Consider the following 25,179-nt stretch of genomic DNA (forward strand, 5'->3'; position numbering starts at 1 on the left):
TAAGTGGTTTGAGGAATGCCCGTGAAAGCCCTTCTTTTCCTAATTTCCCCCCCTGCCTACTAGGTAGATTAAGGCATTGAAATCTGCCCACTTCCATCTGGTCAATACACAAAACAGGTATCAGTCAGCCACATTTCAGTGTGAATCATACTTTTCCATTTTCTCCAGATCAGGGAGCGGAAAGCAGGTCTTGACAGAGAAGAGGGTAAAGGTTTGGGCTTTTAAAGGGGAGCGTGTCCTGGTCATCCCAGAAAAGAGAGGAGAAGGCAAAGCCTGGAGCCCTAGAAAGAGGAGTTGCTAGGGATGAGGTGGGGCCACATCCCTGCCCTATCTTGGGTCCCCACCTGGGTGGGAGGATCTTGGTGTCCAGATCCAGAGCTGATTAGGAAGAGGCACAGAGCAATGCAGACTGTCTGCTCTCAGGAGAGCAGCAGGCAAGAGGCTGGGGGTGGGGGGCAGGAGGACAGGGGCAGGCAGGCAGGGAGGCAAGGCTCTGACAAGGAGGCTTCCGACTCATTTTCTACTCTGCCTCTCCAGGGAGCTCCTGGGCGGCCCACAGGCCTGGCCCCTGCTGCTGGCCAGCTGCCTGGTGCCCGGGGTGTTCCAGCTGACCTCCTTGCCCCTGCTCCCTGAGAGCCCGCGCTACCTCCTCATTGACCGTGGAGACGCCGAGACCTGCCTGGTAGGTGAGTCTCTGACCTCAGGTCACCAGACCAGCCTTGACCAAGGGGCACATCTGCCCAGAGCTTGGTCCCATTTCTTGGGTTTCATTTATCAGGGAAAGTTATCCCTCTCTTTGTGCCATCCATCGATCCCTTCCAAACTCTATCAAAGGGCTGTCCTGAGTGCCAGGGCAGTGAGATGGAGCAGACCCAGCCCCTGCCATCCAGGAACCCCAAGGTGGTGCAGAGAAAGAGCCACCCACACACATGCAAGATGAAACACTATGTCAGAAGAGCTCATGGTCCCCATGCCAACGGGATGCCGATGGTCTTATCCGTTAGCTATGAGCACAATAATGATACCCAATAAACATTCCCCAAAGCTTAAAACAATAATCATTTAGCGTATCTTCTAGTCTTCTACTTTCCGGGCTGGGTGCATGGCTCTGCCGATTCCAGCGGGCGGTTGGCCAATCCAACCTGGTCTGGGCTGGAGCGGTCCAGTTCCGCCGCGTATGCCTGCCCTCTCACTCTCGGTCCCAGCCGACTAGCCAAAGAATGTTCTTATTACAGCAATGGGCAGAGACACAAAAAAGCAAATCTGATTGTACAAGCACTTTCCAAACCTTTGGGCTCTCATGTCCATTAATATCCCATTGACCCAAGAGAGTCACGTTACTGGGCCTAGTTAAGGAATAGGAAAATCGATGGCACGTCCTCTCACATGGCAAGGGGCGTAGATTTAGGGATGGCGAAAACAGGGCCCACTAATGGACTCTTCTCAGTTTGCCATCGTAGCCCCAATTATTATTTATGTCCCTCCCAGCCAGGACCCCCAAAAGTCTCATCTACTCATGGCACCAGGTTTGCAGTCCGGGATCTTAAGATCACATGAAGTCTATATGCGCCTTCTTTTGATCCGGAGACATAGGAGCTAAAAACACGAGTCTTCTGCCCTTCCCATACTTATTGGTGAAAGGGGGACGGCATAACCAGAACTTACCCTCATTTCAAAGAAGAGGAGGGTAAGGAAGCTGACAGCTTCCGCAGCAACGCCCGAGTGCTCCTGGGAAAACACTGACGGATTCCCCTCCTTGAGGCGTGCGGACTGGTCCTTGATCAAGCCCCGGAATGTTCCTCTGCCCCCTGGGAGGGCCTCCCCAGGCCGTGGTTTGCCCAGGTTTTTGCTTCTGCCCTCCAAGATGCCCTTTTCCATCACCTTCCTTGACACCTTCTGAAGAGGGCAATTGGAATGTACCTATAGCAAATTGGGGCACAGAAGTCTCTACATTTCAAACTATCTAGGTGTCTTTTCATCCAGGCTGGCAGAACTGTCATCAATACAATTTTCTCAATAATACTGTGAATTTTTTACAAATTTGCTTTATGTGCCAAAAAGCCACATCCATACTTCTTTTTGAGATATGCTTCTCTCCTGAGACTTAGTTATTGGAATTTGGGGCATGTGAGGTAGCTGTGGACCAACACACGTACGTCTCAATAATGCCCGTTTTTCCAGCCATGAGGGTTTCCGAGGCCCTACCTTAAGTGACATCCTGATTTGTTCTTTACCCTGAGCCTGTGACTTCCTGGCAGGCTTTGGATCTACTCTTTGCTCTCAGGCTGTAACTTAATTTGTGACCCTTTGCTACCTGGAGAGGCTAAAGTGAGAAGCCGGTTCGTTTTTGTTTTCGCATTAAACCAACTTAGCAAGTTTAAAATAAGTTAAATTAAATTAAATTAAATTCTGTTCCCTCTGAAGGTCTTTTTTTTTGTACTCATGCCTTGTTTTATAGTAAGCTTAGAATATTCAGATAAAAGCAGCCAGTTCATGCTTTCGACACTTGGGAGATCTCTTCGCCCAAGTCCAGAAGTTCATTAGGTCTGTTTTCTTCCTTCCACGCTGCTGCCCTCAGTACATGGCTTGTCGTTTTTCCAGACTCCCCACCACATTCTGCCTGGTTTTGGGAACAAATACCATAGGTCACAGGTCCTAGTTATGGTAGCACCTATTCCCAGTACCAATTTACTGATCAGTTTTATATTGCTACCTAACAATCACAGCATCTCGGTGGCCAACGAAAGAAGCAATTGCTTAGCTCAAGCCTCTGTGAGTTCTTTGGGGCTGGCGGATATAGACTGGGTCTGGCTGGTGGCTCTGCTCCTCTTGGTCACTCGTGCAAGTCAGATGAGCATCGGTTGATCTTGGAGGGTACTAGCTGGGCCATCTTTGCTTCTCTTGGGAGCAGGGGCTAGCCCAGCAAGTTTCAATGATGATGTCAGAAGAGGAAAATAGAAATGAGCAAGGTCCTGTAAGGCCTGGGCTGAACGGGTGGCATGCCCTTCCTACAGACTCATCCTATTGGTCAAAGCAAGTCACATGGCTAGCCCAGCACCGAGGGATGTATGCTTGCCACTTTAGTGGAATCTACTGCAAAATCACATAGCAAAGGACATGGATACAGGAAGAGGTGAGGAACTGGGGACGATGATGACAATCTGCCACAATTGCCCTGCCCTGTCTTATGGGTCCACAGAAACCCAAGGTTCTAGAGCCCTTTCTGGTCCATGAACTGTGAAATGACAGGGCCAGGAAGATCGCCCCATCTGACCCTGGGGGCCCAGAGAGAGAGAGAAGGGAGTTGGGGGTGGGCAAAGGAGAGCTCAGCACCTCCTCTTGTGCCCCAGCGCTGCAGCGGTTGCGGGGCACCGCGGACGTAGCGGCGGAGCTGGCGGAGCTGGAGGAGGAACGCGCTGCCTGCCAGGGCCTTCGCGCTAGGCGGCTCTGGGAGCTGTTCCAGGATGGCGCCCTGCGGAGGCAGGTGACGAGCCTGGTGGTGCTGGGCAGTGCCATGGAACTCTGCGGGAACGACTCGGTGAGGGCCCTGCCCCACCCCACACCCTGGTTCTGGGGGCTGTGTGCCGCAGGCCCCTGGGACATGGGAGGTTGCGGGAAGTCAGCCGCCCAGAGGCAGCTCAGAGCCAGCCCCGCACCCCCCTCCCCAGATGTACGCCTATTCCTCCTCCGTGTTCCTGGAGGCGGGAGTTCCCCAGGAGAAGGTCCACTACGCCATCATCGGGACCGGGTGCTGTGAGCTGTTCACCGCATTCGTCGGTGTGAGTATGACTCTGGGCTGCTCCTCCTCCAGCCCGGACACCCTGAGGACTTCAGTCCCCTTCCTTAAGCCATTTCCCATTCCAAGTCACTCTGATAAAACACAGCGAGTTAGCAAGCATTTATTGAGCATCTACTCTTTGCTGGGCACTCCGACCACCATTCTGAGATGAGGAGACTGCATGAAGTTGCGTGACCTCTGGAAAATTAATATCTTAATCTCCTGAAGTCATAAACTGCTCCTTACCCCACCAGCTTCCTCACAAAGCCCCTCCTTGCTGCCCACCCCCAAACCAAGGGGTCCGTGGCCCGGTGGCCGGGCCCAGTGACTGAGGGCCCCTTTCCTTTGCAGTGTGTGGCCATTGAGAGAGTGGGCAGGCGGGTGCTGCTCATAGGGGGATACTGCCTGATGACCTTCTGGGGGAGTGTCTTCACAGTGGCACTGTGCCTGCAGGTAGCTGGGCCAGGGGAGGGGTGGGCGGCGGCTGCTGGCTGATCTCCGCCTCACCCCACCTCTCTGCTGCAGAGCTCCTTGTCCTGGATGCCTTACCTGGCTATGTCCTGCATCTTTGCTTTCATCCTTAGCTTTGGCATCGGCCCTGGTGAGTGGGCCCAGGGGCTCTGGGATGTCTGGGTGAAGGATGGGTAGATGTGAAATGCAGTGTCACCTGCATGCCCCCACCCCCACCTGTACAAGGCTTCTGGAAGGAGAACGCCAAGGGACCCCTACTCCCGCATCTGGGGCAAGGTCGGGGAAAGGCAGGGCGGAGAGTCGTGGCTGGCAGTCCGCTGTTCCTGCTCCTCCTTCCAGCCGGAGTGACAGGGATCCTGGCCATGGAGTTGTTTGACCAGACGGCCCGGCCTGCTGCCTACATGGTCTGCGGGGCGCTCATGTGGACCATGCTCTTCCTGGTGGGGCTGGGGTTCCCCTTCATCCTGGTAGGTCTGCCCCTCCCCCGAGGAGCCTGCCTTAGGTTTTATCCCTGTCAGAATGAGAACCCCAGTGGGAGGCCTCCATCCAAGGAGACTGAGACTAAAGAGGGTGGGGGTTATCTAAGCAAAGAGGGACAAATCCCTCTCATCACTACCTGTTATGGGGTCTTCCATCTAGGGGCTGAATGGGGCCTCACTAGGTCTCAGGGTCTCTTTCATTCTACAGAAGGGATTGTCACACTTCTTCTATGTGCCTTTCCTCATCGTCTGTGTCTGTGGGGCACTCTACACTGGCTTCTTCCTCCCTGAGACCAAAGGCAAGACCTTCCTGGAGATCTCCAAGGAATTGCACAGACTCAACTTTCCCAGGCGGAACCAGGGCCCCGCATGGAGGGGCCCAGAGATCGTCAGGTCCACAGAGCTGTAGCTCCACAGGTGTGGCTGAGGCCCAGTTCCAGCTGCTGCTCTTCCCTTTGCTTCCTCTTCATTCACTGGTGCCTGCATTTGTTTTTTTAATGAGTGTTTATTAAATGAGCGCCTACTGTGTGTAGGCATAGTGCCAGGTGCTTAGCAATAGCATTGAGCCAGAGAGATGGAATCCGGGACCATTTGGTGCTCCCCATCTAGAGGCAGTTAACACGAAACCAATAAAAACTAACTGTAAACTTGGGGACATGCAGTAGAAAAAAAATACAGGTTGTGAAGGGTGTGTATACTGGGGGGAAGGACCCAGTTTGATGGGGACGTGGTCAGAAAAGGATTTTCTAAGGAATTGATTTTTAAAAATCAACTTCATTGAGGTATAATTTACATACAATAAAATGTATCCATATTAAGTATTTATGAAAAATATTTTCTTAAGGATTTCATTTTCCTAGAGCAGTTTTAGGTTCACAGTAAAATTGAAAGGTAGGTACAGAGATTTCCCGTATCCCCATGTCCCCACACATGCACAGTCTCCTCCATTATCAACGTCTCCCACCAGAGTAGGACGTTTGTTACAATCAATGAACCTATAGTGACGCATCATTATCACCCTAAGTCCACAGTTTACATTAGGGTTCACTCTTGGCATTGTATTCTATAGGTTTAGACAAGTTTATACATGTATTCATCACTATAGTATCATACACAGTAGTTTCACTGCCCTAAAAATCCTGTGCTCTGCACATGGTAGAGGGTTTAGAAGGAAGGTGCCAGCCTCAGAGCCTGGTTGTCTCAAGACAGGGAGAACCTGGGTCTAGGCCCTTGGGGAAACAGTGCTGTCGCCATGAGAGAGAAGCTCCGCCCTCTTTTGGGTCTCCATCTGTGCCGACATCCTGACCCAGACCTGGTTGGGAAGAGGTATAGAGCAAGGCAGAGCCTCTGTCCTCAGGAAGACAGGGAGGCAGGGGACATGGCTCTGTCCAGGAGGAGTCAGGCCTGGCCTCTGCCTTCCCAAAGAACTCCACAGGCCTGGCCCCTACTGCTGGCCAGCTGCCTGGTGTCCAGGGTGCTCCAGCTTGCTCCTGCTTCCCTAGAGCCAGCACTGTTTCATCACTGACAGTGGAGACCCTCAGGCCTGCCTGGCAGGTAAGTCCCTGACCTTGGGTCTCAAGACCAGGCTGGAGGGTTTTCCACAAGCCTATGCACCTAGCCAGAGACCCTTTATGTCCTTGTTCGCTGGTTTCTGCCAAGCCCCAAATTCTCCTGAAATACTTTCCACCCCCATACCAAAATGCTCCCAGCTTGGCCCACCTATCCAGACCCCAGATCCCAGGTGGACCCTCCCCACCACCCAGAGCACTCGGTCAGCTCCCTGCATCCCTCCTTCCCTTGCTTGCTGGTTACCTAGGCCGTGAATTTCTGCTTCTCAGGGCCTCCCGCCAGGGGTCTAGCCTCTTCTACTAGACCAGCAGATAGTGGTCCATTGGGTGGGGTGTGGAGTGGCTGCCTGGCTGTCGGGCTCCACATGGCGCTGAGGGTCAGGTTGTACAGCTTCCAATGGCTGCCTTCTGTTCTCCCACATTTGCTTCCCTCCCCTCCTCTCTTGGACCCTTGAGACTCTGGTTCCTCCTTGTTGAGACACAGGTCACTCTCTTCATGCCTCAGCTGAAGCATTCATTGACCCTTTGGCTTACACATCTTCTCTCAGGCCCACTGCATCCTGAGGTGGCCACCCCAGTCCCTGTCCTCGGCTGTGCCCAAGGTTGTGAGGAGGCAGGCAGTGACCCTCAGCTCGCAGAAAGTGAACCAGTCTCTCAACACCACCACCACCATTCAGAGCTGATGTCTGTGGACGGTTTTCTGCCTGTCAGGCAGTTCTGAGTACTTCACCAGTGTTGGCCTCTTTAATCCTAACAGGAACCCCATTTAATAAGAACTTTTATAATCCCATTTTTACACAAGAGAAGCAGAGGCACGTGAAGGCAGTGGCTCATCCAGGGTCACACCACTAGGTGGCAGGGCCAGGACTGGGCCTGGTGGTCTTAACCACTGCACCATACTGCCTCCTCTGTTTTGGCCGTTCTGCAACCTGATGCCCATTCTGCCCGGGAGCCCCAGAGGCCACCCTGAAAGGTCCAAGGTGACACAGTGGATTAGGATGCAGCTGGGGCTTGAGCCAGTGTTCCCTGAGGGCAGGGCCAGGACAGGGGCGTGAAGGACGTGGAGGCTGAGTGGCCACAGTTCAGGCTCAGCAGAGGCAGGTGGGAGCCCATAGGTGGCCCTGGCAACAGAGCCTGTGGGAGGTGAGGTTGTGTCCCACTGATTTCCTAGCTCCGTTCTGTAGGCAGCAGGGAACCACTAAAGATTAGAGAGAACCAGACACCCAGAAAGACAAAGACACCAGGTCCTATCCTCATGGTCTTGGAAGTGAGTGACATCCCAGGGGCAGATCCCGACTTTTTGCCTACTCAGTCCTATTTGGCTCCTGGCAGCTAGGAAAGAAGGCTGAGAGCCAGGAGAGGGTGGACACAGAGGGGAAGAAGACAGAGCCCCAGGCCTGGCGCATACACACACACACACGTGCACACACATACGTGCACGCATATGCTTCTTTAGAGGCAGACTATGAAAATGTATCCATGGAAACCCAGAGATGGGTGGATTTTTAGCTGGGAAGGCTTCCTGGGGGCCATGAGTGCTATAAGTGGGGATGGTAAAGGCTGAGCACAGAGGGCAGGTACAGGAGGGGAAGGCCAGCATCTACCTGGATTGCATGGGGGAAAGAGGCTCTGAGATGGGGGTGGGTGAAAGCCATTCTGGAGAATTTATTCTGTAATCACGGGAGCCAGGCCCTCCAACGGGTCTCTTCCCATGTCACTTCGATGAGCCCCCACCCTCGACCAAAGTGCATGCTTACACCTCAGTGTTCCAGGAGGCGAGGATATCTGAGACAGTCAGTACGCCACCTTTGGGGACAGGTCGCTGTGAGCTGCTTGTGGCTTTTGTCCATGTTGAGTCTGAACTGAGCTGCACCACCGTCGTCATCTGTGCAGCAGTTGGAGCAGGCCCATTCCCTGGGGTCTCCCGAGCAGCCTGGCCTCAGTATTGGTGGGGCCCCTCGAGGGGAGGGGCAGGTGGGGACAGGACCTGGACCCAGGGAAGGAAAGCACAGTTGCCTGCTCTGCCTAGATGCCCACCTTAGAGTTCAATCCTGTTCTCCCGTTTCCTGCTCTAGGACACTTGGCTGTAATGCGGTACTATCAGGTAGTGTTTATTGAGCACCTATTGTATGCCAGGAACTTTGTGCTTATCTCCTTTGATCCTCACACAAGGCTCTGGATAAGGAATCACCGCTGCCATCTTGAGATGATGAAAATGAGGCTCAGAGAGCTTGAGTGACTCAGTCCTGATCACCCTGCTGGCCACGATCCCTGGCTCCCCACTGAGCCTAGGCCCTTCCTCTACAGTGTGGTGTTCTCCTGGCAGACACCCCTCTTTGCAGTCTTGTACCTTTAGGTATGGCCGGGTGGGTGGCACCAGTAGGGGTGATGACCCCAAGGTCTTCTTCCACTATGACTAGAGGGGAATGGGGTATCTTTGTCTTTGCTGTGACTTTTCCCACATTCAGTAAACAAGGGCACAGGGACTGGTGAGTGAGGGACAGTTGGAGGTTAGGGCCAGCTGGGTTCTTGGGGCAAGAGGGAGATATGAACTGTGTATGGCTGGGGTACGATACTGAGGTACATGAGGCTGGTGAGGGGGCAGTGGGAGCAGCGGGAGGGTGGACTATCCACAGACATGGACAGATGACCTTGTCCATGTCAGGGAGAAGCAGCGAGGGGAAGAGCAGGTCGGCCCTCAGGGGGACCTGGCAGGCCCTTTCCCACCATGCCCTCCATCTGGCATGGGAAATTCAAGTTCTGCCCTTGCAGTTGTTCAACCCAGGGGCTGGCTACCGACTTCCAGGGCCTGCCAGGTGCTCAGTGCGGACCACGGTCCTCCTCATTTTGCTAACGATTCCTTACATTGTGAGGTTTTCTTCCACCCCCTTTCTCTGCCTGACAGCCCTTACTCACAGGATGTGTTGCTCAAGAAGTCCTCTACAAGCCAGGAGTTACACTAGAGCTGAACTCTAACAAACAGTGTTTTGATTGTCTTCTTTAACTCAATGACAGCTGGATGGGGCTGGGCAGAGCTGTCAGAGCCCCAGGCACCCCTAGGTTTCCATTTCCCAATCCTTTGCCTGTCTTTTTCCAGCTCACGGTTGTCCAACAGCTCATGCACAACCAGGGGTTATATGTCCAAGTTCCAGGAGGAGGAAGGAGAAAGTGGGTAGGATGGCGTCTCTGTCAGCAAAGCAGCTGCTTCCCCATAAACCCTGTCCATCGCATGCCGTAGCTTCCTCAAATGGCCACATCTGGTTGCCAGGGGCTCTGGGGCAGCAAATGTTCTAACCAAACAGAACTGGGATTCTGTCAGTGAGGAAGAAGAGGAAAAGGATCTCGGGCAGGGCTGCAGCCATGTCTGCCAACACTGCCGAGAGCAGATGTCCTGTCGTTCAGCAGATAACTATTGAACTCTATTAATGCCAGGGTATCACTTTCTATTGCTCCTAGAACAAATTACCACAAATTTACCAGCTTAAAACAAAACAACACACATTTATTATCTCTCCGTTTCTATGGGTCAGATGTCCAGCATGGCATGACTGGGTCTTCTGCTTACAGTCTCACACAGCTGAAGTCAAGGTGTCTCAGGTTGACTAGGGAAGAATCTATTTCCACATTCATTCAGGCCGTTGACAGAATTCAGTTCCTTGCAGTTGTACAACTGAGGCTCCTGGCCCTCTTCATCTTCAAAGCCAGTAATGGCCCATGGATTCCTTTTCCTGCTTCAAGTCTCTCTGACCTCCCCTTCTGCCACATCGCTCTGACTAGCAGGAGAAAATTCTCTGCTTTTAAGGACTCCCGTGATTACATTGGACCCACCCAGATAATCCATGATAATCTCCCTAATTATACCCCATAACCTTAATTACATCTGAGAGATGCCTTTTGCCATGTAACGTAACATATTCAGAGTTTCCAGGGATTAGAGCGTGGACATCTTTGGGGGCCATATGCTTACCACCGAGGTACAGGTCAGGAGGTAGTCAGACAGTAATGGCCAAAAAGAGACAGTCTCCACTCCCTTGGAGCTTACCCTCTACAAAGGAAGGTTAACTCACCAATAGAAGTGTGATGGCCCTTGAAGGACAAGATGGATGCTGGGCACATTACGGGACCCGACAGAGCCAGGAGCTCTGGGGGCCTTCCTAACGAACTGAGCCCAAGTCAGATGAGAAAAAGTGCGGGCAAACAATCTCGAGACCAATGACCAAGCTGGGAGCCAGGAGCATGGCACTAAAGGGCAGGGCACAAGACCCAGAGAACAAGAGTGTGGTGCAAGATGCGGGGTGCGGAGGTCACCCAGGGCTTTGTGACAGCACTGCCAGAGAGACTATCACCAGTATTGAGGCCACTGGATCCTCACAATGTGCCTTTGTAAGGTGAACACTGCTGTCATCCCCAAATTATAGGTGGGGAAATGGAGGCTCAGAGAGGTTAGCCAAGTGTCCAAGCTAGTAAGAGGGGAGACTGGGAATCATCACCTCCTCAGAAAATTGGTGCTCACTGTTACAGAAACAGGTTGGGGGATGGTAAGAGCAGATGGCAAATGGCTCAAGTCACATGGCCAGATGTCACGGGCTCCTCTCTGAATTCACATTGCTAGATGAAACGTGCTCCTCTCTGATAAGTGGAGGCTCCCGTATGCTACAGTTATAATCTGAAAATGGCAGTGGTTTAACTACAGGGGCATTGCAGGTGTTTGCTGGCCCGGCTTCACCTTGTCACCTACTTCCACTAACTCAGAGAGCCGCAAACCAGGTGCTGGCTCTTAAATTTTCTGCCTGGAGTCATGTCACTTCTGTTCACCTTCACTCAGCAAGGCCAAGTCACAAGGCCAGATCTGCTGTCAGGATCAGGGAAATGGGCTCCTTCCCCAGGAGTTCAGGCTAGGCCAAAGGTGATGTCACCTATCTTAGACGGAGGTGGTGGTAGTGAGGTGGGTGGAGAGAAGTGAGGGTGAATAAAGAGGGCCAATGGATGGAGGCACATTTCACAGCCAGGCAATCAGGTGTGGGAGGAAAAGTAATGCACTTGGATTTGAACATAACAGAAAGTACTACATTGGTGGCTGGGGCTCAGAATGGGACCCTAGGCCAAAGACATGTCACAGAGTCCATCATCAAGGCCAATTGGTGCTGTGCCACCTTAACCGATTACACCTGCCGGAGACCTAGGACAAGACCTTCCTGGAGAGCTCTGAGGACTTGGTCAAACACAACATGCTTCCTCCAGCACCTGAGAGAGATCCATTCCCCAGTGTGGCACTCTGACCAGGGGACTCTTCAGAGCACAGTGAGAGTGGCCACTTAGCCACAGGCCCTCCTGCCCAGTGATGACAGGGTCTGTAGGTTCATCCTCGGCCCTCCCTTTGGTCAGGGTCCTAATCCAGTTGCTCCCTGGCCTTTTCCTGCCTTGTCATGGCTATCTTCATTCACCCATTAATTCATTTAGCCGGTATATTAGTCTTGTATGCTTCGCACCCACTTAGATGCCTGCTGAGCTGAGTTAGTGGAAGAGACAAAGAATTCAGGAGGAGCTAAGAGGGCACCCTAGAGGGTGGGACTAGGATAGAGCTTCCCTGAGGAGCTGAAGTTCCCAAACTTGCAGAGAAGTTGCCCAGGGGACCTCAAGTTTAGGGGTGGGCTCTGAGGCTGAGTTGCCGATAGCCTTTGGCCTATGGAGCTCCGTCTGGCCTCATCTACTCCCCGCCTGTAGGCGCCTCCCAGCATCCTCACCCACCCTGAAAAGGGGTCGTGCAGGGAAGGCAACTAGATGTTAACACTGTGTTGCTGCCCTCCTCCCACCTGCAGCAATGACTACCACTCGCTAACGCCCTCGCGCGCACACACACACGCACACAGATACACACAGGACTGTAGCCCTTACAGATTTATGGCCCCTGAGACTCAGGACGCACAAGGGCTCAGTGTGTGTGATTGATGAACTGGGACTTCATCTACCTGGCCAGCTCTGAGCCCCTGGAGGGCCAGGAGCCATCTGTGCTTACTATCTGCTGTACCCCCAGCTCCCACTACAAAGACGTCACTGAGTAAGCATCATTAAACGAAAGGAGAAAAGAACAGGCAGATGTCTGGCCGCCTAGCGGAGGAAAGTTTTGAGGGGGCGTGCGGGGTTAGGTGGCCCTAGAGGAAGTACAGGCGGGTGGACGCTCCCCGCAATCCAGCTCACTGCTTCCGGCGGCGTTACCAATCGGGAGGGAGCCGCGGTCCCGTGGGGGCGGGGCCTCCGCCGGTCGCAGCGTCACGGGAGGCGGAGCCGCTGCCGCACAGGGGCAGCACTGGGCGGCGGTCACGTAGCTCAGGTTTCCCGGCTGCAGCGGTGCACGTTGATCTGTTCCTGTGCCACAGTCTTCGGCGTCCCTCCGCCATCATGCCGATGTTCGTGGTGAATACCAACGTGCCCCGCGCCTCGGTGCCAGACGGGCTGCTCTCCGACCTCACCCAGCAGCTGGCGCAGGCCACTGGCAAGCCGGCCCAGGTTTGCCGGGAGGGAACAGGAAGAGGGGGGTGCCCGCCGGTCGAGGTAGCCGCGGGTCGGGGCGGCGGCTCAGGGAAGGGAAGGGGCGGGTGGGGGCGCCCCAGGCCGGGTGAGGTCTCTAGAGCCCTCAGACTGCGTCCCCTCCCTCCGCAGTACATCGCGGTGCACGTGGTCCCGGACCAGCTCATGGCCTTCGGTGGTTCCAGCGAGCCATGTGCGCTCTGCAGCCTGCACAGCATCGGCAAGATCGGCGGTCCGCAGAACCGCTCCTACAGCAAGCTGCTGTGTGGCCTGCTGGCCCAGCACCTGCGGATCAGCCCGGACAGGTGAGGGGAACGCGGGGGGTCAGGGAGCAAGGGGCGTGCAGTCGATAGGCCGCGAACGTGCAGCCAGCTCAGCCCGGCTTCCGTCCTCCACAGGATCTACATCAACTACTACGACATGAACGCGGCCTTTGTGGGCTGGAACGGTTCCACCTTCGCCTGAGGCCAGCCCGGACCCTTCCTCAGTATTTTGCCTGCCATGCCCCCAGCGACCTCCACCTCCCGGTCGGTAGAAATAAACGGTTTGGAGATCGCGGCTGTCTCAGACTTCTGGGCTTATGGAGGAATCTGGGCGGGAACAGTGACTGGGGAACCAAGGCCTGGAGAGGTGCCTCGGAATCTGCTGCCCGGTGCCTTTTGCTCAGTATTAATGGCAATCCTGCCTTTGGCCATAGACCCAAGAATGAAACTCAAATGAAAGCCCGTCAAGGCAGGTTTATGGCTGTGTTGGGCCAGTGTGGAGTTATTCCCACCTGCAGGGGCAAGGCCACCACATGGGCTAGGGCTGGCAGGGAAGAGGAGGAGGGAGGGTTGAGGATTCAAACCTGATTGGCCTGAGAGGTTCGGGGATCAGCTGGGCCTGGATCTTTCTCTCAGCCCCACTTTCCTCCATCTACCAGATGCGCAAAACGGTACCCTAGGGAAAGAAAGCCTCCTCTGCACCACGACCCCAGGTCACTTTCTGCTAGGCTGGTGCCCCAGTTTCTTGACCTGGAAAATCCCATTGTTTTAGAACTTCGGGGATCAGTATCAGGGTCCAATGTGATTGGGGTCTCCTGGCCCAGGATCTCTCCAGCCAAGTGCAGGGTCTCCTTTGTCGGGGTGGTAATAGGCCAGTGGACAATTTTAGTGCCTAAACCTGGACCACAGGGGCCTTGGCTGCTCTTCTGCCCATCCTCTCTGCTAGAGAGCAATGCTTGTCTAGGCCAGTGGCCTGCCAGAATGCCTCACCACCCGGCAGAATGAGAGCCTTTCTGTGCTCTGGCAGCAGATGCCAAGCAAGGGCCAACCACTGTCACTGGGGATTCACCTGCCTGGAGCTGGCACTAGTCAGCCAAGGCCAGCACTGGTGTCTTTGCCAAAGTGAAAGTCTAGCTTGACCCTACCTGCACGACCTGCTCTGTAGGAGAAGTCGAGTTTATTTCCGTTTGCACAGAGAGGAATCTCCTTGGACCACCCCGTGAATACCAGGTAGGGAGGGCCTCACCTCTGGACCCCTGTTGGCCCAGCTCTTTCTCAGTCTCAAGGCAAAAACATCCTAGACGGATGGTGATTTTTAAACTTCAATCAAATTTAAGCGAATTTGTGTTTGGAAGTTGAGGGGCAATAGGGAATGGGGTACTGCCTGAGCCAAGACTGGAGCCCATTACTTCCCTTCTGACATTGGGAGCGAGGAGCAGGCCTGACTCTGGGCCACAGGCAGTGATACACACCTTCCTTAGGATAGCTGCCAGTGATGCAGCTCAGACCTGAATATGACAACTTCAGTACAACCCAGGCCCAGGGCTGCTAAGCCCAGTCAGTTGGTGCTTTCCACGTGGATCTACATCCTCCCTCTCTTCCATCAGAGCATTCTTGGCAGTTTGTCCTTGGGGGCAGCCCACCATCACCAGCTTGCTAATGAAGATGCCTGAGAATTGCTGCTTTCAGTCCAGATGCCAGGGGTGCTCGCTCTGCTCAGCCCTGGGCAGCAAGGATTTATTTCCAGAAAAGCGGTGAGGGGGGTGGGGGGAAGTCTGGAAGGGTGTGGCCCATTTTGGGGGGTGGGATGCTCCTTTTCCACAAAGGTCTCTGAGGGGCTTGCTTTAGCTCACCTCTGACTCATTCTGTTTTCAATGAAAAGGCCATGGAACCCAAGACCTGTCTCTGTTGGGTGGGGAGCATGGCGCCAGCTGCAGCCAAAGGCCCCACTCATCCCAGCCTAGCTTTCGGGCTGAGGCCTCCCTCATGGATCTGAGTGCCTGCTGAATAACAGGCTCCCATCTTGGTCCTGGCCTTTGTCACATCACCTCAGCTTCTGTGTGCCCTGAGCCTACCAGTTCCTAACACAGAACCTTTCCTCGGCTTGTGGCCCCACTCCACCTGGCCCTTAGCTTTTACCTTTCAGGGCTGCACCATACATGATCATGAGGGATTAGGGGTGTGGGTCTCTGTATCTAGTCAAATTCCCTCATTTTACAGATGACACTCACCCTGGGTCCCCTGGGTGTGCCACTACCCAGAGCTCAGCCACACATTCACCCTCAGTATCCACCCCCCCACCCTCCCCGCCGCTCTCCCCTCCCCAGTAGCACTCTTTTCCTCTGGCCACAACAGTGGTCTAACCAGCTAAAGTTGCAGGCAGGGCAGCCTGGGCCCCTGCTGTGTTGGAGATGGCTGGAGGGGCTTGCAGGAGCCAGGAGAGCAAAGCCCGCCTCCCCTCAGTAATCCTGGAGCATCAAGCTCTGGCCTGCTGGGGCACCTTGGGAAGGAAAAAGGGACCCATGTTCTCGGCCATTCTCGTCTTACTCCTTCCCAAGTCCCCTGGAGCTATTAGCCGGACCAGACCTCCTCCCTATGCTCAAGGCATGTCCTCCCCCACGTGGCCCCCAACCCCTACCCCCACCTCCCGCCCATCACCCCCTGGCCAGTTCCATTTTCTCCAAAGCTTGGGCTCCCCAATGCCTGCCCCGGGCCCACAGGGGTGTGGTCAGCCTTCAGAATAGCAGCAGAAACTCATTTCCAAATAACATCTCAAACTGAGGCGTGGAACAGATGGATTGGGGCACAGACTGCCACCTGCTCTCCATCATCACTCAAGTGGTATCATGTCATCTGATGAAGGCCCTGGCCTATAGGACGATAAGACTGTCCACTCATCGTTTTCAAGAGACAGCAGGCCTGACAGCCTCACACCTCTCCTTTCGGGAACTGTTCCTTCTATATGGAGTGCCTTCCCTACCTGCCCACTGTGAGCCCCATGCGCTTTCCTAATAAGGAGACTTCCCTGAGGCCGCCAAGCCTAGGAGGACACCAAGGCCCTTCTACTCTGGCTCAGGTCCTATGAGTTGGGGTTTCTATTCCTGTGTCCCCCAGGAGCCCACTGGTGTCAAGAAGCAGCTGCACCTAGCTCTGTGATCTCTGCACTGGCGGCCTGGGGGTGTCTCGGGGCTCGTCTACTCTGGTAAGCCCAGCAGTGCAGGCTCATCCAGGGGCCTGTGAAATGAAGGGATTCATCAGATACCCTTCCTACATATTGCTGCAACCATCGAGCATGCAGACTATCTCAGTCACAGGGGCATGGAGGGTGGGGAAGGAGCAAGCAAGCGGCCTGTGCCTGTACTCAGGTCTTGATGAATTTTGAAACCCCTTCCTTGGGCAATGAGGGAATGTGGGCAGGTATCTTCGAAGCTGGCTGCACCCAGATCTGGGAGGTGCTGGAAGCTGATGAGGGAGGCGGGCACATGGCCCCTGTGGGAATGCAGCAGAAACATTGCTGTGGACCCTGGCCCACACCAAAGGGCCCGCCAATCACAGGAGATGGAGGGTCAGGGCTTGGGGTTACCCTGCTGCCTCTAGAGCAGTAGATAAAAATAGTGCAGAGCAACTCAGTTTTCTGGGGGAGGTCAGCTGATCCCAGGAGCTTAGGCAGTTTCCAGTGTTTCTGGGCCACCAGCATCTTCCTTCACTCCTTGCTCACTGGGCAACTAAGTGTTGGCGCCAAAACTGTGTTTCTGTGAAGCCCTCTACTGCCAGCCCAAGCCCCAGTTCTGAGCCGAGCAGTTGCAAAGCCAGGTCCCAGCTCTCTGGGCCTTCCAATGAGAATTCCAGAACCAAGGAGGGGTTGAGGGGTGTGAGGGAGCATAATGCAAACCCACCAGCCACCCCCCCCACCAGGCTTCCTTCCCCCCCTGGCTAAGTGAGCAAACCCTCTCACTTCTGTGTTTGAAGCCCACATAAAATAGACAAAAATTGTCAGTTTTCAGAAATTGGCTCTGTTCCCTCCTGAAACCTCAGCTACCATCTGGGGACAATAGGGGCTGGATTCCATATTCTCATGGTTGCATCCTCCAAAACACCTAGACAGAGCTCCAAGTCCAAAAGTTACGAATAAGCCTTATCCCCCACCCCCATGTACCCTGTGACTGTGCCTCCCTGCGACCTGGTTTCTTGAGCACCTAATTTTATTCTCATTTTAATAGGTAATATATTTATGTGCTCAATTCAAAGCATTCTAAGAGCCCCCTCCTAACACCAACCTCTACAAGGTGACCCTCTCTCAAATCCCTCCAGAGGCATTTTGTGCTTATACAATATGTATAACCTCACCTCCTGCTTCCCCCTACGCCCCACCCAAAGGTAGCATATTCTAGACAAGTTTCGTATTTTGCTTTTTTTTTTTTTAACTTTAAAGTCATACATAGTACCCGAAGAGTCTCCAATATTACCTTTCTAGGACAATCCAGGATTCCATTTAACCAGCCCCATCACAAATGTTTAGGCTGTCTCCCATCTTCAGCTCTTACCTCTGCCATACTTAATTCCACACATAGGTGAGTATATCTGTAGGATAGGTCCCTAGAAGGAGAACTGCTTGGTCAAAGGCCATGATGCCATTTTAATATGGCCAGATGTCCATCTTAGAGGCGGTTAGGTCTATGACATCACCCAGCTGGGCACAAGAAGTTGTCCCAACCCGGGTTTTGACTTTTGACTCTCTGATAGGGAAAATGTTTTTCTCTCAAACTGAAAAGGTTTTAATTTGCATTTCCTTTATGAGCTTGAGCATCTTTTCATTTGGGAACAACCATTCCCTTTTACTATTTTAGGAATTAAGTCAAATCCTCAAGCCCATTTTCCCACTGGATTTTTTGTTTTAAAGTTTTATATAGATTAGAGAAATTAACCCTTTGCTCTGAGTTACAACTATGTTTCCCAGTTTGTCATCTGGCTTTTGACTTTGTGGACAGGCTATGGAGACACACTTACCAAACTCTTCTTCAGGATTTGTGTCATTCTTGGGCTCTCCCTAGTCCATGGTTATCAAACTATTTCCCATGGTTTCTTCCAGGACTTCATGTGATTTTGTTTTGACAGTTACATTTTTGCTCAGTCTAGAATTCCCCTGTGTCAGGTCTGAGGTGTAGCTCCATCGCTTATTGTAGATGCCACCCACCCGTTCCCTCACCATCTGGTAAAGCATCCATCTTACCCCTCTGTTGAAATGCCACTTTTATTCCAAATTAAATCCTATCTTGTATTTGTTCTACTTCAGAGCTCCTGATTCTGTTCCCCTGGAGGGTCCAGTGAATTTCATTTGTAACAGACAAGCATGCTGTCAGACTGTCCCAGCACTGGGGAAGGCAGGGACCCTTTCCCACACCACTCTGGAGACCTTTCAGGCCTCGTCCTGGCCCCAGCTCAAGCCCTCCTCCCCTCCCCCGCAGCTGCTTCCTTCTGCCCTGTTTACCCTACTGCCCACCTCCCAACTTGCCAAATATCAACCCTTCTTGTCTTGCTCTCTTGAAGGAACTTGCCCACTGTGCCCATCAGGCAGCCTGCAAACACAGGGGTCTCAGAGGTCTCAAGTGTCATGTGGATGACATACTCTCACACTTTGTTGATGCTCTCAGCAGTGAAAAAGCAGCAATTTCCAACTTGGCTTATAAATCAGGACCTCTTGTTGGTGCCAGGCTTCTCCTCCCTGAGAAGTTTGTGCCCCCACACCAGTCACTTTGCTGTGCAGTTGCTATGTCGCCCATAGCAACTGTTACTTTAACATATGCTCTTCAAAGACGGTGTAAATTTCAAAGTGTCTTGACCCTTCCTGAAAATAAATTTGGCCAGTCAAGAAAAGCAATATGATGTCAATACCTCCACACAGAAGAAAATCGAGTGGACCTCTGTTGGAGCCTTTCAATTTTTCTAAAAGAGAAAACTCGACCCTTTGGGTAATGAGTCACCTCACACATTTGCTCTCTGATAATTCAGAGGATAATATTCTTGTTTATAAAATAAGCCCATTTTTTTTTCTTGTTCTGAGAGAAGTGAAAAGACCCTCTGGATTTAATTCCTTTTGACTGTTCTTTAAATTCTGGTGAATACTCACACTTCAACAACAGGTCTGGAGGGAAAGAGAACCAGGGGCCAGACCTCTTCCAATGAACACATGGCTTTGAAGAAGAATAGAAATGATTTTGTCAGACCTCAGGGCTCATGATGCCCCAGTGACAATGCTCCTGGGTGTCCTATTTGGGCAGTCAGACTGAAGAGAAAAAACCAAGAGGAAACAGCCAGCTAAGAGGTGGGAGAAGCTCCCCCTCCACCCTCTCCATTCGGACAATGTAACTGGTAACCCCAGCCCCTCCGACAACGGCCAGGCAAGACAATGATGCCTGATAACAAGAGGGGAGTGACTGTATCTTTGAACCCCATCGACCCATAGGGCTCTTCCTCTAACATCAAACCCTGGATGAGAGCTGCGTGCTAAGAAAAGTTCTGGAAAGAAGCCCTGTTTCCAAGAATGAATCCTTCAATAATGGGGTAACTCCTTAGTGAGTTGCAGCCAGTCAAAATAAAACACAGCTACAAAGCAGAGAAGTTCAGCCTTTACTCTCCCTCTATTGCCATTTAAAGGTGTAGAGAAGGATCATTTTTGTTTTGACACTAAGGATAATGGTGATCATGAGTATATACAAAAGCCAAAGAAGGATATGAAGGGTGTGAATTTATACAAGTTTAACATTTACGCCCACATAGTGTCACTACAGTAACATATCTACCAGACAAGCAAGGCAGAGATTAGTTAGAATACATGCACTGAGTATCAATGCAGAAACAGACATTTTCCAGAATAACATATGACTACAGATACCATAAAGAATATGACTTCATACATTCAAATAAGAGAACTTGGTGGGCGGAGGAAAATAAACGAGCAATTACAGAATAAGTTGCCCTGTACCTAGGAATAAATCCAAGATGTGCAGAACTCCACAGCGAAAACGAGTACCCTGAGGATCCCTGAAGAACTAACAGAACAAACAGATCTACAGATGGGAGGCAATACTATAACGATGTTGCTTCTCCCCAGTTCGGTTTATGACAACACAGACCCAGAAGGTCCAACAGATTTTTTCGATGGAATTTGACAACCAAAATTCTAACAAACATTCATGTGAGAACCCAAAGGACTAAGAGGAGCCGGAAGGTTTTCTTGAAGAAGACTCACTTTTCCAATGTCAAGATCCATTATCAAGCTGTGTAACTGAGGCAAAATGGAATCAGCACAGGGGCAGATAAGAGACCAGTGGAATGAAGGGAAATCCACACACACGTAGGACATGATACGCAATGGGGCCGCAGTGAAGTCTGTGTGAAGTCCTGGCCAGCTGGCTACAATGGGAAGCTGGCTATTGCATGGGGAGAAAGATCAAGCTGGATTCCTATTCCCACCTACACAAAAATCAGTTCTGCATGAATTAAATCCATAAAGAACAGACCATGAAGATCCTAAAAGGTCATATAAGAGAATATCATCTTAAAGATTTCATGAATGAGATGCAAAAACACACATGACTCGGGGAAAGATGTGCCCACTTGACCTTGTTTTGGTGAGACACCATAAAAAGAGTGAAAAGATTTGCTGAAGCATTTGCAACTCATGATTGACAAGGGACTCATCATATCCAGATTAGTAACTCATACAGATTAGTAATACACAACCCAATAAAAAATTAGCAAAGGACTTTAGAAGCCACTTCACGAAAGAGAATATCCAGATAGAAAAGGTTATTTGACCTCAGTAGAAATCAGGGGAATGCAATTAAAGTTTTCGCACGATACCATTACCAGCCTTGGTATCGGCTATAATTAACATGCCTGCAAAACCACTCCTAGGCATGTACCCTAAAGAAACTTGTATCTGGAAACAACCAAACGTCCATCAATAATAGAATGGATAAATAAATTGCAGCATATTCATGTCACGGCATACTACACAGCAGTGAAATGAACGAGCTATAGGTATGCGTATCGCCGTGCATAAATCTTACTTGCATAAAATGCTGAGCAAAAGGTACAACATACAGATAGTGCAATCATTTAATTACAGTTCAAAAACAGGGAACCCCAAACTGCATTATTCAGAGGTCCAGGCCTAGGTGGTAAAACTGATGAAAGCCAGGAAACAATTTTCCTCACAGTCAGAATAGTCCCACTGGGAGGAGGGAGGGCCGTGACTGGGGCAGGACCCGTGGGAGTTGGTGGGTCGCTGTAACGGTTTTCTTTTCATCTCTGTCCTTACAAGTGTCTGTGTTATATTTGTTAAACCGTTCTGCATTTTTCTGTGTGTGTGTGTTATACTCCACGATACGAGTGAAGACACGCCCATGTAGGATGAAGGGGAGACCACCACCAGCGTGCCAACCCCCCCAACCCTCTAAGAACTTGTCACCACTTCTGTCCATGCCCAGGGCTGAGCCCACTTCGCTGCCCTCTCCTCAGCTCACCCCCCCACCTCCCTGAGTTTCCTGCCACTAGTGTTCCTGCTGGGCTTGGGGGGCCCTTACCCTCACTCCCTCACATTTTCCTATGTGGTGCTTCCACCCCTGGAGGAACTCTCCCAGACCCCATCCGCACCCTAACTGCCTGGCTCGGCCCCTGTGCCTGTGCTGCCTTGTGGCATATGCTATGACACGTGCCACAACTGTGGCGGAGGCCCTGAGACTGGAACTGGAAGAAAACTGTTTTCTATTTAGGCCTCCTCAAACCCAAAATATTCTTGCGCAATGGCTTCGAGCTTTGAGTCCACACCAGTCACCCCCCCACCCCCGCCCCAGGGAAGGTCGGAGAGAGGCCCGGCATGTGTGCGGGGGCTTCTTGGGATGTTGGTGGCTCCCCACGGTGCTTTGGTTCTATGATCTGATGATTATGGTTGTGTACTTGGCTTTTAACTAGTGGCCCTGGTGACAAGCTGCATCCTGCTGTGCAAGCAGGGTCCACATGGAGGTTTGACCTCAGCAGCTCAGGGTAGTGCTTCGGGGGTGGTCATAAACTCACAGTAGTGTTCTTTCTTTAATACGGGAGGCCTCAGCAAGCGCTAGCCACTGGGGTTTTGTGGGCAGTGGGGGGTGGGGGTGGGGGTGGGGGTGGGGGTCTCAAGTGGGCCTTGACCTGTGAGGGAAGAGCGGGTCGGAGGCAGCTCCAGAGAGCTTGTGTCTTCTTAGGCAGTGCAGGGGTAGGGGTTCTCAGCCAGGTCCAATGTAGGTATTTTCAATTGCAAAGGCAGCGAGGGGCTGGAGTGCACCTGGTGGGAATCGTGTGCCACCATAGTGGGGCGGTGACCGGTGACTTCCCGCCAGAGTAAAGGCTGTGGATGGTCCCTCCTGCACCCTGGAAATACATCCTAGGCTCTTGAGAGTTTGTCTCCTGAGTTGGGAGACTGAGGCCCAGCTCGCCCACAAAAGGGCGATAGCTTGTTAATGGATAATAGGATTCAAAGGAATGGAGGCCCTTTAGAGAATATGCCATTTTCTTGGGTTGAGATATAAAACCAAAGCTAGCAAGGCCATGCAGATGCTTGTGCTGGGAGCCATCTGTCCCAAGGAGTCAGGTTTACTTGGGAGATTCAGAAAGGACTGGAATGGTTTGAAAAATATGCCACAGCCTTACTCTCAGAACATGAGCAATTGAAAGGGAGGAAGAGAGACGAACTGTGGAAAAGGAATGTCCTTAAGAGAATGTGAGGCGTCAGGAGACAGGCTGGACAGAGATGAAGGTGTCAATGAGAGCTGGAAGGGACAAGACTGCACAGACCAACTCAGGGGGACAGGCAAAGAAGATGGCAAAGGTTTGGGAAAGAAGCAAGGCCCTCCCTGAGAAGCCAAGTGACCCAGAACATTCTTGAACCCAGGGACTCCGAAAGAACCAGAAGCGTTCTATGAGCTTAGCAACTCTCAGAAGCTATAGATGATCTGGGCAAATTCAGAAACAGAAGATGAGCATCAAATACTGAGAAGATTTGGGGGTGCTTTTTTAGGTTGGCACAGTTACTGTGGGTGGGGGTCCAGGGAATTGCTCAGGCCCCATGGGAATATGTTCTAAGATGTATGGATTAGGTCTTAAAAAGGCTCAGCGGAGCCCAACCAGAGGAGAGTGGGGCCAGGTGCTGGGAGGGGAGCTGGCCACAGGTCCTGGAGCCATGGGGACTGTTTCAACAATGGATGTTTGTCATGGACCTGGAATTGACTGGTTTTTATTTCTCTTGCTATGGGACACCCCAAAAGACAAAATCTAGAGGAATAGGTCAGAAAAAGTAAATGTTTAAGCCAGAAAGCAAAGAGAAAATAAAAGGAGGAAGGGTACTGGAATCCAATTAAAATGGCTAGCCCTCTGTGTGGTGAAGAAAAAGGATATAACGTCAGCATCAGGAGCCCGCATAGCACAACTGCTAAAGGCTCAGCTGAGCTGTCCTGGAGCCTTAAGCCAACTGCAGTGTAAGAAAACAGACCTTCCCCAAGGGGAACTATGTTGCAGAAACGAATACCACTCAAGGCTGGGAGCATCCCCAGAGGAGGACAGCCAGTGTCTTGAGAAACACACAGCTAGCTGCTGCTCGCTGGCCCTTGGCTGGGGAACCTGCTCCAGGCAGGAAGTGCTGATGGGGTGAGGAGTCACAGCACGGAGGGTGCCACCCACTGGGCAGAGGCCAGACTTAGTTGCCCTGTCACTAGGCAGAGCCTGGCAACGGACAAATGGCAATTACGAGGTTTTGAACACACTGGAAGCTATCATAAATGAGACCCAACGACCGGGCGGGCCCCCGGGCAGGTGATGCCTGTTCTCACCAGGAGTGGCACAGATGTGCTCAGAGAGGAGAGGGAATGTAAGAGTTGCTCCTTGCTCCACCCAACGCGGCGGAACTGGGCTCAAGCTGACCCTGCATGGGGTCAGACTCCCAGTGTGTGGGGTCTGGGCTATCACTCTCTTCCCTGTCCACTCTCCTTCTGTCAGCTGCCAGGGGTGTTCTGCTGGGGCCTGGAGGCAATAAGAAGAGGGCTCTACATGGGGCTGCTGAGCACTGGATTCTAGGGGTACCCGGTAGCCCTAGACTTTGAGCGTGGATCTAAGATAGAAAAGAGAAGAGACAGAATTCTTTGGGGTCCAACATGCCCTTGCTGTTTAATAACACCAGGTTCTGACCTATCCCAAGGCCTAGGCATGGGGATCTAAACTGCCTGTGGGGCCCCAACCTGTGAAGGTCTCCCGCATCACCCCAGACCCCCAACAGGCTGTGGAGGAGCAGCTCTCCCACTCAGCCGCATTTCTTCCCTCCCTTCCCCTCTGGCTTCCTGCTCTTCATCCTTAATGCTGCAGCCAGCTTCATTTTGGCTTCCCTGACTTTAGCCGGCCTGTCCCCAGAACCTGCCACCCGTTTTCTCTGCTGGAAGCGAACCCCAAACTATCATTTCAAGTAAGCTTTTCGTTTTTTAAAGGGCTCACTCTGTACACATTGGAGAGACAGAATATGTTCAGATACTAAAGGCAGTGGAGAGTGAGAAGGGGGTGAGGAGAGCAAGCCCTGGGTATCATTGGGAAGAAAATCAACCAGTAAAGCAAGCGGGCCCATACGCTCCAGGAGGCTGTCTGCCCTGCAGCTGGGGCCTCGAGCACTGGCGGCGCCCTGATTCTGGGCCCAGAGACTTAGGTGAACCTTTGGCTTTGTAGTCCCTGTTCAGTCAGACCCCTTGCTCTTCCCTGCCTGACCCAGGCCCTGGAGCCACCCTGTCACCACCTCTGTTGACCGGTCTCCCACATGCACTTTCTTCGAGCCCTGTAGGGGGGCCCTCATCTGGGACCCAGCCTCCACTGGTTCTCTTCCCTGCAGCCCTCTGGAGGGGTAGGCTGGGCTACCCCCCGCAGCCAGGGCCTGCTGGAATAGAACACCAAATCCTCTGTATTCCAGGCTGCTCCCATGGGCCAGGCTCTGGGGTGCCTACCAGGCAAGCTCAGAGTTTCTCTGTGATGGCGCCTGCATGTGTCAGGGTGAGGCAGGTTGTCTGGAGCAGGGCTGC

General features: G+C 52.4%; 2 protein-coding genes across 20 annotated transcripts in view; both read left to right on the forward strand.

Moving 5' to 3' along the window:
- SLC2A11 (solute carrier family 2 member 11) overlaps positions 1-12,519 on the forward strand; it is a 35,264-nt gene extending 22,745 nt beyond the window's left edge. For 16 of the 19 annotated variants that reach the window (XM_036220321.1, XM_036220330.1, XM_036220335.1 and 13 more), the window contains 6 exons: positions 538-686; positions 3,351-3,538; positions 3,669-3,779; positions 4,130-4,231; positions 4,304-4,379; positions 4,589-5,139. In XM_036220321.1, the coding sequence (XP_036076214.1) occupies positions 538-686; positions 3,351-3,538; positions 3,669-3,779; positions 4,130-4,231; positions 4,304-4,379; positions 4,589-5,019 (1,057 nt within the window). In that variant the 3' untranslated portion in view covers positions 5,020-5,139. Of the gene's footprint in view, positions 1-537; positions 687-3,350; positions 3,539-3,668; positions 3,780-4,129; positions 4,232-4,303; positions 4,380-4,588 lie in introns of all 19 variants that reach the window. The other 3 variants (XM_016127182.2, XM_036220326.1, XM_036220320.1) reach the window with 2 other exon arrangements.
- Positions 12,520-12,576: 57 nt separating this feature from the next.
- On the forward strand, positions 12,577-13,380 carry MIF (macrophage migration inhibitory factor). The gene is made up of 3 exons (XM_016127204.2): positions 12,577-12,803; positions 12,957-13,129; positions 13,223-13,380. The coding sequence occupies exons 1-3, from the start codon at positions 12,696-12,698 to the stop codon at positions 13,287-13,289; spliced, it is 348 nt and encodes a 115-aa protein (XP_015982690.1). The 5' UTR covers positions 12,577-12,695; the 3' UTR covers positions 13,290-13,380.
- The last annotated feature ends 11,799 nt before the right edge of the window (positions 13,381-25,179 follow it).

Source organism: Rousettus aegyptiacus, unplaced genomic scaffold (genome assembly GCF_014176215.1).
Source record: "Rousettus aegyptiacus isolate mRouAeg1 unplaced genomic scaffold, mRouAeg1.p scaffold_m13_p_5, whole genome shotgun sequence".
NCBI classification, from domain to species: Eukaryota; Metazoa; Chordata; class Mammalia; order Chiroptera; family Pteropodidae; genus Rousettus; species Rousettus aegyptiacus.